Here is an 11,026-nt window from a genome sequence, read left to right as displayed (position 1 = left end):
AAAAAAAAAAAAATAAGACAGCTCCTATTTTCTTTCTTTCTTTCTTTCTTTCTTTCTTTCTTTCTTTCTTTCTTTCTTTCTTTCTTTCTTTCTTTCTTTCTTTCTTTCTGTCATTTTTATTCTTTGTATAGTTATCTTTCTTCCTACTTGGTTGATTTCAGCCCTTATTTTTATTATTTCCTGCAGTCTACTACCCATCTTGGGTGTATTTACTTCTTTTTGTTTCAGAGCTTTCAGATGTGCTGATAAACTGCTAAAGTATGTTCTTTCCAATTTCTTTATGGAGGCACTCTGAGCTATGAGTTTACTTCTTAGCACTGCTTTCATTGTGTTCCATAATTTGGATATATTGTGCCTTCATTTTGGTTAAATTCTAAAAAGTCTTTCATTTCTTTCTTTATTACTTCCATGACCAGATTATCATTGAGTAGAGCACTTCAGCTTCAATGTGTATGTGGGTTTTCTGTTGTTTATGTTGCTATTGAAGACCAGCCTTAGTCCATGGTTGTCTGATAAGGTGCATGGCATTAGTTGCATCTCCTTGTATAGGTTGAGGCCTGTTTTGTGACCAATTATGTGGTCAGTTTTGGAGAAGGCACCATGAGGTGCTAAGAAGAAGGTATATTCTTTTGTTTTATTGTGAAATGCTAAATCCATTTGGTTCATAACTTCTGTTAGTTTCATTGCATCTCTGCCTAGTGTCCATTTCAATGATCTGTCAATTGGTGAGAGTGTGCTGTTGAAGTCTTCCACTATTATTGTGTGAGGTTCAATGTTTGCTATAAGTTTTAGTAATGTTTCTTTTTACAAATGTAGGTACCCTTGCATTTAGGGCATAGATGTTATGAATTGAGAGTTCAACTTGGTAGATTTTTCCTTTTTGGGTAAAGTCAATTTTAATCGATATTAGAATAGCTACTCCAGCTTTTTTCTTGGGACCATTTGCTTGGAAATTTTTTTCCAGCCTTTTATTCTGAGGTAGTGTCTGTCTTTGTCATTGAGGTGTTTTTCCTGTATGCATCAAAATTCTGGCTCATATTTATATATCCAGCCTGTTAGTCTATGTTTTATTTTTTGTTTTATTTTAAATTTGGGGATTAAGTTCATTTGTGTTAAGAGATATTAAGGAGCAGTAATTGTTGCTTCCCGTATTTTTGTTTTTAGAGGTGGAATTATGTTTATGTGGCTATCTTCTATTGAGTTTTTATAAGATTAATTTCTTGTTTGTTCTTGGGTGTAGTTTCCCTACTTTTGTTGTAGTGTTTTATATATTATCCTTTGTAGGGATGGATTTTGGAAAGATATTGTTTATATTTTATAATGTTATGGACTATGTTGTTTCTTCCATCTACGGTAAGTGAGCGTTTTCTTGGGCATAGCAGTCTGAGCTGGCTTTTGTGTTTTCTTTGGGTCTGTATGACATCTGCCCAAGATCTTCTGGCCTGTAGTGTCACTTTTGAGAAGTCTGATGTAATTCGGATAGGTCTGCTTTTATATGTTCCTTGACCTTTTTGCCTTACTGCTTTTAAATTTTTTTCTTTGTTCTATGCCTTTGCTGTTTTGATTACTCTGAGTTTGGAAGAATTTAATTTCTGGTCCAATCTATTTGGGGTTCTGTAGGCCTCTAGTATGTTTTACAGGTATTTCTTTCTTTAGGCTAGAGACATTTTTTTCCTATTTTTGTTGAAGATGTTTACTGGCCCTTTGAGTTGGGAATCTATGTTCTCTTCTTCTATACCTATTATTCTTAGGTCTGGTCTTTTCATTGTGTCCTCAATTTCCTGGATGTTTTGGGTTAGGAACTTTTTGCATTTTTCATTTTCTTAGAGTGTTATGTCAATGTTTTCTATGGTATCTTTTATACCTGAGATTCTTTCATCCATCTTTTGTATTCTGTTGGTGATGCTTACATCTATGACTTCTGATCTCTTCCCCAGGTTTTCTATCTCCAGGGTTGTTTCCCTTTGTGATTTCTTTATTGTTTCTATTTCCATTTTTAGATCCTGGATTGTTTTGTTCAAGTCCTTTACTTGCTTGGTTGTATTTTCCTGTATTTCTTTAAGTGATGTATATGTTTCCTCTTTAAGAGCTTCTGCCTGTTTATCTATGTTCTCCTATATTTCTTTAAGGGAGTTACTTTTGTTCTTCTTAAAGTCCTCTATCATCCCCATGAGATGTAATTTAAGATCAGCATTTTGCTTTTCAGGTGTGTTATGGTATCCAAGACTAGCTGTGTTGGGAATACTGGCTTCTGATGATACCATGTAGCTTTTGTTTCTGTTGCTTATGTTCTTGTGCTTGACTCTTGCCATCTGGTTATCTCTGGTGTTTGCTGGTCTTCCTGTCTCTTACTGGAGTTTGTCACTACTGTGAGTCTGTGAACCTGGGTGTGTCATCACAACTGGGGATGGGGGGTCAAGCTTTCTCTGTGAGCTTGGGTGAGTCAGCACTTCTGTGAGTTTAGGTTTGTTAGCCCTCCTGGGTGACCAGTTATCTCCCAGCAGGATTGGGATGCAAAGAGGTGTGCCACAGGGTCACCTCTTGTTCTCAGATAGAAACTGGAAGGATCATGTCCATGGCTACACCACAGTTCTTGGTTCCTTTGTGCCCTGGGTGGGTCTCACTTGGCCCAGGTATTGGGGCAGTAGTGGTGGTCTCACCTGTGAACTTAGGTGTGGCTTCACTCCTGGGGAACAAATTATTTCCAGGCGGGATAGGGGTGCAGAAAACTGTGGCTTCCAGTTTCAGATGGAAAATATGTCAAGTTTAATTGGTTTAAATGCTTCATGAGTCACTCTCAATAAAGCAGCCAATATCCCCTTTCCATTATGAACTTTGATTAAGAAGTATGTGTGATAACTATGATAGAAGATATTATAAAGAAGCCCATTAGATTTCATCTAGTGATGGAAAGTATGGAGAATCCAGAGTATATGAGACAGGTATTTAAGCTTTTCTACTTGGAGAATGCCCAAAGTGGCAATAATGAAATGTATGTGAAACTGGAGCACCAGTGATGTGAAGGAAGAACGAGGAATAAGGAAGCATGAAAAGTAGGGTTCGGTATTAGAAGAATGACAGAGTAGAAGATTTAGTTTCAGAACAGTTAATTGACACTAACCTTTGAAAAAAGTCATGTGTAAACCTACTGCAATACAAGTTTGTAAAGTATACTTATGTATAAATAATACTCATTGATTCTGCAGTGTAGAGGAATGCCAGGGAGGTGAGGTGGGAGTGGGTGGGTGGAAAGGGGAGCATCCTCATAGAAGCAGGAAGAGGGGAGATAAGAGAAGGGGGTTCTGAAGGTGAAACCTGGAAAGGAGATAACATGTAAAATATAAGTACCTAAAATAGTCAATAAAAAAAGAAAAAAAAAAGAAAAGTGATTATAGTGTTTATTACTAAGTTGTAAAAAGATTCCTGTGAAAGCTCTCTCAGATAAAGGGACTAAATAGAGCTTAAATAGAGTTACCCTATAATTGGAAAAGAGTGTTCCTCTTAGACACCACAGGTGCTCAAATAAAAACCCAGAATGGGGAAGAGCTACCTACTCTTGGAATTGTTTGTAAGCAGTGTCCCATAGAACGCCAAATGTTACTGATTATTGTCACTGTTCTTCATTCTCCCTAAACTTGATGAGTAGAGGAGGCAGGATATGGTCATGAATGCTACCTCTAACTGAGTAACTATTGGCAGCAATGGGTACCTTGAGAAAAATGATCAGTTTTAAGGATTCAGCAGCTGAGAGGCTACTGGCTCTCAAGTACATCACCCTCACATGTGTATACATACAGAGAGTTCTGAGTCAACACAGTGAGTGAAAAAATGGAAAAGAACAAATGAATTTCAGGGGGAGACAGTGGAAGGACGATAAGAATGGGAAAGAAAGATGTAATGGATGAACATCAAAACACAGAAGTGTATAAGATTCTCAAACAATAAAAGAAAACAATATTGTATACCTGTAACAATATAATATCATTGCTATAGAAATCATTTTGTAAGTTGTCTAGCAAAAAGGGATGACACCCCTTCCTCTCTCCCTCTGTCTACTACTTGAGGATAAGGATATAAACTCTCAGCTACTCTTCCAGCACCATCCTTGCCCGCATGTTGCCCACCATGACAGTCATGGAATCTAACCCCCAGGAAGTATATGTCCAATATGCTCTTCAATAAGTTGTCTTAGTCATTGTGTCTCTTCACAGCAATGCAGTGTAACTAAGACATCTATCTCCTTGATTCAGATGCATAGAATAAATGAGCCGACTTTCCAGGCTTTTGCCACTGCACCTCCATTACAGTCCCTGGTCTATCTAAACTCAGCCTTTCTGTATGTGTGTTTGTATATCTTTCCTTTCTTAGTACCTCATCACTCAGCCATGTTTCCAGGAAACAACATGTAGACTGTAGCACTCCAGTTAGACCAGTGGCCCATCTGAACAATTTTACCATAATAAAGATGAACAGAGGTGATACCTTATTCCTGGTGACTGCCGTCATGAGGACCATGAACTATTTCCCCCTCTCATTTTTTAAAATTAAATTATTTGTTTTTTCTTGTTCAAACAATAAAAGATTGTGTTTCACTACATAGTCTTGAGTTTGTGATTTCCCCAAGTCAGCTTCATAAATGATAAGATGTAGATAGTGTACTTGGGGAACAAGTTCAACCTTCTTAAGGCAAAGGACAGCCTATTAAAAAGGATGTATAGCAGATTAATTTGTTCAAAGTTTTTGCATAAAATAAGAGCTTTTGAAAAAAAACTCAGAGATGAAGAAAAACAGTGCCATAGAATTGCTAGGACTGAGAATGAAAAGCTATCTACAAATTTGATTTGACAAAAGGATAGACTTTAATTACCGGCTTGAAATAACCAATTAATCTGTCTAGTCTGGTTTTTATCAACTCCTCTGTGTTGTGCTCATTCCTCTTGATTTATTGCAAAGTACCCCTCAAGAATGGTGATCTTTTGATTCATTATGAGATAATGACTTGATAATAGATAGATACTTGACAGGAAACTTTAAAACCAGAAGGGCTTTTTGTTTTCAGTACATCTTTTTCAAAGCCTGAATAGTGCCTGTGGTGTGGTTTGAATGAAAATGGTCTTTATTTTTTTTGTTGGATATTTTATTTATTTCAAATGTTATCCCTGTTCCCGGTTTTCTTTCTGTAAACACTCTATCCCATCCTCCTGCTATGAGGATGCTCCCCCACCCCCCCCCCACCCACCTACCCACTCTTGCCTTACTACACTAGCATTCCTCTACACTGAAGAATTAATCCTTCACCAAAATGGTTCCCATGTATCCATAGAGAGTGGTACAAATTGGAGGTGTGTCCTTGGAGGAGGGGTGGTTGTGTTGGAGGAGGTCCATGAACAGGGGGTGGGCTTTTGCCAGTAGCTTCTGGGCCTGGAGCAGGTTAAAACTGGGCACAGAGTAGGACTCTGGTGAGGCTTTAAGACTGATGGTCTTTGGACATTCTAGTTCTCTAACTAAACTGAAATGCTGATGAAAATTTCTAAAAATGACCTGAAAACCTTCTTGCGCTTTCTGAGGGTAAAAAGCTGCTGGCTTAGGCTATTATCTTCCGTAGCCTAACATCAGGGGATTAAGTAATATGGCCTTTGGTCTATCTCAAGACAAACTCTAACTTTCAGCTTTCTGATAGAAGTCAAAAGAAGAAAAAGGGACACTTTGAAAAGTGATTATAGATTACACATGGAGAGAACCATGGCTCCAGACACATGTGTATCAGAGGATCGTGTTGTCTGACATCAATAGGAGAAGAAGCCATTGGTCCTGTGAAGGCTTGATTCTGCAGTGTAGAGGAATGCTAGGGAGGTAAGGTAGGAGTGGGTGGGTGAGAGGGGGAGCATCCTCATAGAAGCAGGAGGAGGGGTGATAAGAGAAGGGGGTTCCGAAGGGGAAACTTGGAAGGGAGATAACGTGAAATGTAAGTACATAAAATAGTCAATAAAAAAAGAAAAAAAGAAGAAAAGTGATTATAGTGTTTATTACTAAATTTTAAAAAGTTTCCCGTGAAAGCTCTCTCAGAGAAAGGGACCAAATGGAATGAATGAAAACGAGGGATAAGGAAAAGTTCTTCTTCACCATCTCCTCTTTGTCCTCAGTACTTATACATCTTTTAGAATACATGATCGCATGGTAAAAAAAAAAAAATCATCCCAAGTTCATACATAAAATTCAAAATCAAATTGAAATAGGAGTTTATAACAGAGAGTGTTTTTGTGCATATCCATTAGGAGTATTTATCTGGCTAAACATTTATCACCTGTCACAGCTCCACAGGTTCACTGAGAGTTAAAAAACCTAACTAAATTATTAGTGTAGTTTTGTTTGACAAATCCAGTCAATATTTTATCTTCTGTCCTATCACCTATGATAAATCATTAGTTCCCTTTTTCTTAAAACATTTGGTTAATGGTTTTACAACCTCTTGGAATGTGCTTTGAGTACTACAAAGTCTGGTTATTATCTAAGAAGCAATTAACTGGCGACACAATTGGAGACTCACAGATTTCTCATTTCAGTTTGACTATCAGAGAAGAACTTAACAGCATGTTAAGCTGTTAAGTCCTATATAAAAGAGATTAATAAATACTGAATTTACTAATAAATTAATAAATTTCAGGATTTCTTATAGGATCACAATTAAAAATTAAGAAGTCATCTATTTGTCTATATAGTATCACTACAAGACAGTACACCTTCATAGTTCAGCAGAGATCTGCTCAAGAGGGGTGGGCTAAAACCTAGTGATTGCTATATAATAATAACAAGAAAAAACATTAATAGCAGGACTCTTTCTAAAATGAATCTCTTCTATGCCTTGCCTACTGGAGTTCCTTCATAAATTTTAATCTAATGTGGTCATCTCAGTAAGATCACCTGCTAGTTATTAGCTTGTCCTGTGATGGCTCCTGTCAGGTTTCAATGTCTCAGAAGCTCAAACCAGTGCTCACTTTGCAATCTGGTAATTCAGATGTAGAACTTCCAGCTCTTTAGCCAACCCCACTGTTTGTCTGCATGCTGCCATGTTTCTTGCCATGATAAGGATGGACTAAACCTCTGAAGTGTAAGCCATCCACTATTAAACATTTTCCTTTATATGAGATGCTTTGGTCGTGATGTTTCTTCACAGCAACAGAAACCCTAAGTCCATGCCGTATATTACAATGTCCAGAGAAATTTTATTGGCCACAACTGATATGTAGGGGGTGATGATATGAATTACAGTACTGGCATGTAGTGGGCATGGCCGAGGGATGTTGTTCATTCTTTGTTACATAGGAGAGCAATACAACATATATTTACTTCCTCTGAATGCCCATTTTGGCAAGGACAAGAAATCCTGGTTAATCTGTATAAAGATAAACAGGGAACAGGGAAGAGGAATTACACCATTCTATTTGTCTAGGATAGTCTTTTATGCTACATTATGGAGAGCATCTAATTTAATTAAAAGAAGTATATGATGGATGCAGTAGTTCTTTTGTCTCATTTTATATTACAATTATTATCACTGTTACAGTGCTGAGATTAAACCCAAAGTTTCTTGTATGCAAAATAAATTTTCTACCACTGAGATGTATCCCAGACCCTTTTTCATGAACCTTATTTTATAGATATCCATAATGATATAATTACATAAATATAAATTTACAAGGCCAGAGAAATGATAACCTTGTTATATAATTTTACTGTTAAGAAATAGAAAAGTTTGGATTGAAACTCAGATGTTTTGAATGCCTATTCCTTTTCCATCATCCTCTTTGCTCCAAAACCTCTTTTGCAAAATGTTTACCTATGAACTTGTAGTTAATCATGCAATTGTATGAGTTTATAGAAAATTACTAGAAATAGCAAGTGAGTATGACCTTGGATTTTTCTCTTGCAGAGTTGTGCAGGGCATAATGAGTAGAATTCTTAAGGGAACAACCAAAATTCTGCTCAGGGAATTAAGTATTCTTGATGGGAAATTACAAACTGAGCAGAACTTTGAGTCTGAAAAGATAGAATGTTTACATCCACAATATGTGATGTAAACACAACTTCTTCTATTTTTACTGTTAAGGGACTTATTCAGCCTAGGAGAGGTCCTCAAGGAGAAGGTTTCTACTTCTAATATATTTTTCCCAGAAGGATAAGTTATGAGTCTCATTTAAGTGAGTTGATAAATTGGATGCACAAATGAGATTATTATTTTCCTTTGTTCCAATAATCCCTTTAAAGAAATTCTCGAACTGAAATCATGTCATATACCTAATGTAGATACTGTAGGTGGCTAGAGCCAGTACTATACTGATAGCTAATACTTCATGATCAGAAACTTAGAACCCTTAGGACACTGGAGTGAAAAGAACTGTATGATCCAACAGCAGTGACACATTCAGAGGAACAGAGGTGAGCACCAATCCTCCTTACCTTCATATCATCCCTTTAAACAAATGCAAAGCTATTTAAATCATTGGTTCTAGAGACAGAGCCGGCTAATTTCTCGTTCTATTTCTAATTTCTAATGAAGAGTAAAGAAAAAGGAGAAAATTTTGTTTAAATACTTCAGGACTTCTGTCAGTATTTTTTCACAATTAGTGCTAGTCTGTGATAAGAAAGAAGAAAAAGGAATTCCTCAGGAATGGGAAGTAATGATCTTTGAGTACTTTGTGGAATGCATTTAGACAACCCTAAACTTGTAACAAACAGCTCTAACTGCCCTTTTTATTAGATATTTTATTTATTTACTTTTCAATTGTATCCCCTTTCCTGGTTTCCCTTCCACAAACCTCCTATCCCATCCCCTCTCCCTCCCTCTCTTTCTATGAAGATGTTCTCCCTCTCACTCCTACCCACTCCTACCTCATTGCCCTGCATTACCCTACTCTGGGGCACCGAACCTTCACAGGACCAAGAGCGTCTCCTCCTATTGATGCCACATAAGACCACCCTCTGCTACATATGCAACTGGAGCCATGAAAACCCCCTCAGTTCCTTCAGTCCTTTCACTAACTCCTCTATTGGGATCCCCATGCTCAGTCCAAAAGTTGGCTACCAGCATCTGCATCAATATTTGTCATGATCTGGCAGAGCCTCTCCGGAGACAGCTATATCAGACTCCTGTCAGCAAGCACTTCTTGGCATCTTACTGTCTTTTTAAAATCAGTGACAGAGTCCTTCCTAATGTGACCCTTTACTACTGTTTCTACAGATCTTCTAATGATACGAATGGCTATGGGGAATGACTCTTCTGTGACTGAGTTCATACTCACTGGACTGACAGACCAACCAGAACTTCAGCTGCCCCTGTTTTTCCTATTCCTGGTGAACTATATAACCACGGTGGTAGGAAACTTGAGTTTAATGAGTCTCATTTGCTGCAATTCAAACCTACAGACACCTATGTACTTTTTTCTCTTTAATCTGTCTTTTATTGATTTATGTTATTCATTTGTCTTTACTCCGAAAACACTAATGAGTTTTGTCTCAGAGAAGAACATAATTTCTTTTACAGGATGCATGACACAGCTGTTTTTCATGTGCTTGTTTGCCAATTCTGAGTGCTATTTGCTGACAGCCATGGCCTATGATCGTTATGTGGCCATCTGTCAGCCACTTATGTACACAGTCATCATGTCTCCTATGACATGTTCCCTGATGATGTTTGGTTCATACTTGATGGGGATTGTTGGTGCAATTGTCCATACAGGATGTATGATCAGGCTCAGCTTTTGTGATTCGAACATCATCAACCACTACATGTGTGACATCTTCCCCCTTCTCGAGCTCTCCTGCAGCAGTACTTATGTCAATGAGCTTGTGAGCTCTGTTATTGTCAGCACAGTAGTCTTTGCATCTAGTTTCCTCATCTTAACTTCTTATGCTTTGATTCTTTTTAATGTCACTAAGTTGTCCTCAGGTAAAGGTTTGTGCAAAGCCATGAGTACCTGTAGCTCTCACATTATGACTGTTGTCCTATTTTATGGATTTGGTCTGCTTACCCATCTCAAAACAGCATCTGACGAATCTGTGAATCAGGGGAAATTTTTATCTCTATTTTGTACATTTTTAATGCCTTTGCTAAACCCCTTTATTTACAGTCTTAGGAATAAGGATGTCAAGCTTGCTCTAAAGAGAACACTGAGGAGGCTCACAGTAAACAAATCACTGGGGCCGCCATAATCAGTGTCTCCAACTGGATTCTTTCTTTCCATTTCATTTTCTTATCCCCTCTTTTTTGGATATTGATTCTTTTCTTTCATTCATCTTTTGTTTTATAGTCTTGCAATATTTCCCCTTTATTATTTCTTTACTTTCCTCCCCCCAAAATTCTTGATTTTCTTATATGAGGATAAGAAAATATTTATGATGTGAGCACTCATCCTGAATGTGGATCTAGCTTCATCTTTATATATGTGATGGCATATGTTTGTATATTAAGACAATTGTATGTACTATTCATCTATGTATTTCTACAACAAAGGGAAGCCATGGAATTGAATGTTGAATTGATATGTTTAATTGTATTGTTGTTTTCAGAGAGAATTTTGTAAAGCTTTTCTTGTTTCAGGTCTTTAAAAACTTGTGTGCATTGCACTAAAAGAGAGAATATATGAAAAAAATCCTGGACACAGTAAAGTTGTCAAATTTCTAGTATTAATTATTGTCTCTCAAGATTTTTTTGTTTTAGATTTTTCACCTCATCATTAGAAAATGACACTATGCATTTTTTGAGCAATGCACAATTTTTATAAAGATTTGTGATTGAATTAGGCTAATTTTGTATTCAGACTTCTCAAATATCACTAACATTGAAAGTACTTTTTTGATATAAATACAGTTGAATTTGACACTGTATTTGAACTATTGATAGGACAGACTTCTTTTAGAAACAACACAATAACAATACATAATATCTAAAGTCATTAATTTCTTTGTTATAATGAGGATGATGTTTACAAAGTGTCTACTTACTTGTAATAAAGAAGCAATAGCTGGC

At 36.9% G+C, this 11,026-nt stretch overlaps 1 protein-coding gene across 1 annotated transcript; it reads left to right on the top strand.

The window, feature by feature from the left end:
* The first annotated feature begins 9,246 nt into the window (after positions 1-9,246).
* Positions 9,247-10,209, top strand: LOC127690080 (olfactory receptor 143-like). Its single transcript, XM_052189637.1, has one exon. It carries the CDS (start codon positions 9,247-9,249, stop codon positions 10,207-10,209), a length of 963 nt encoding a protein of 320 aa, XP_052045597.1.
* Positions 10,210-11,026: the final 817 nt, after the last annotated feature.

Source organism: Apodemus sylvaticus, chromosome 7, assembly GCF_947179515.1.
Source record: "Apodemus sylvaticus chromosome 7, mApoSyl1.1, whole genome shotgun sequence".
Lineage (NCBI taxonomy): Eukaryota > Metazoa > Chordata > Mammalia > Rodentia > Muridae > Apodemus > Apodemus sylvaticus.
This window is presented reverse-complemented; position numbering and strand designations above follow the sequence as displayed.

Bases quoted from the DNA above. Each gene is read 5' to 3' on its own strand.
- LOC127690080 (XM_052189637.1), top strand. From the start codon at position 9,247: ATGATACGAATGGCTATGGGGAATGACTCTTCTGTGACTGAGTTCATA.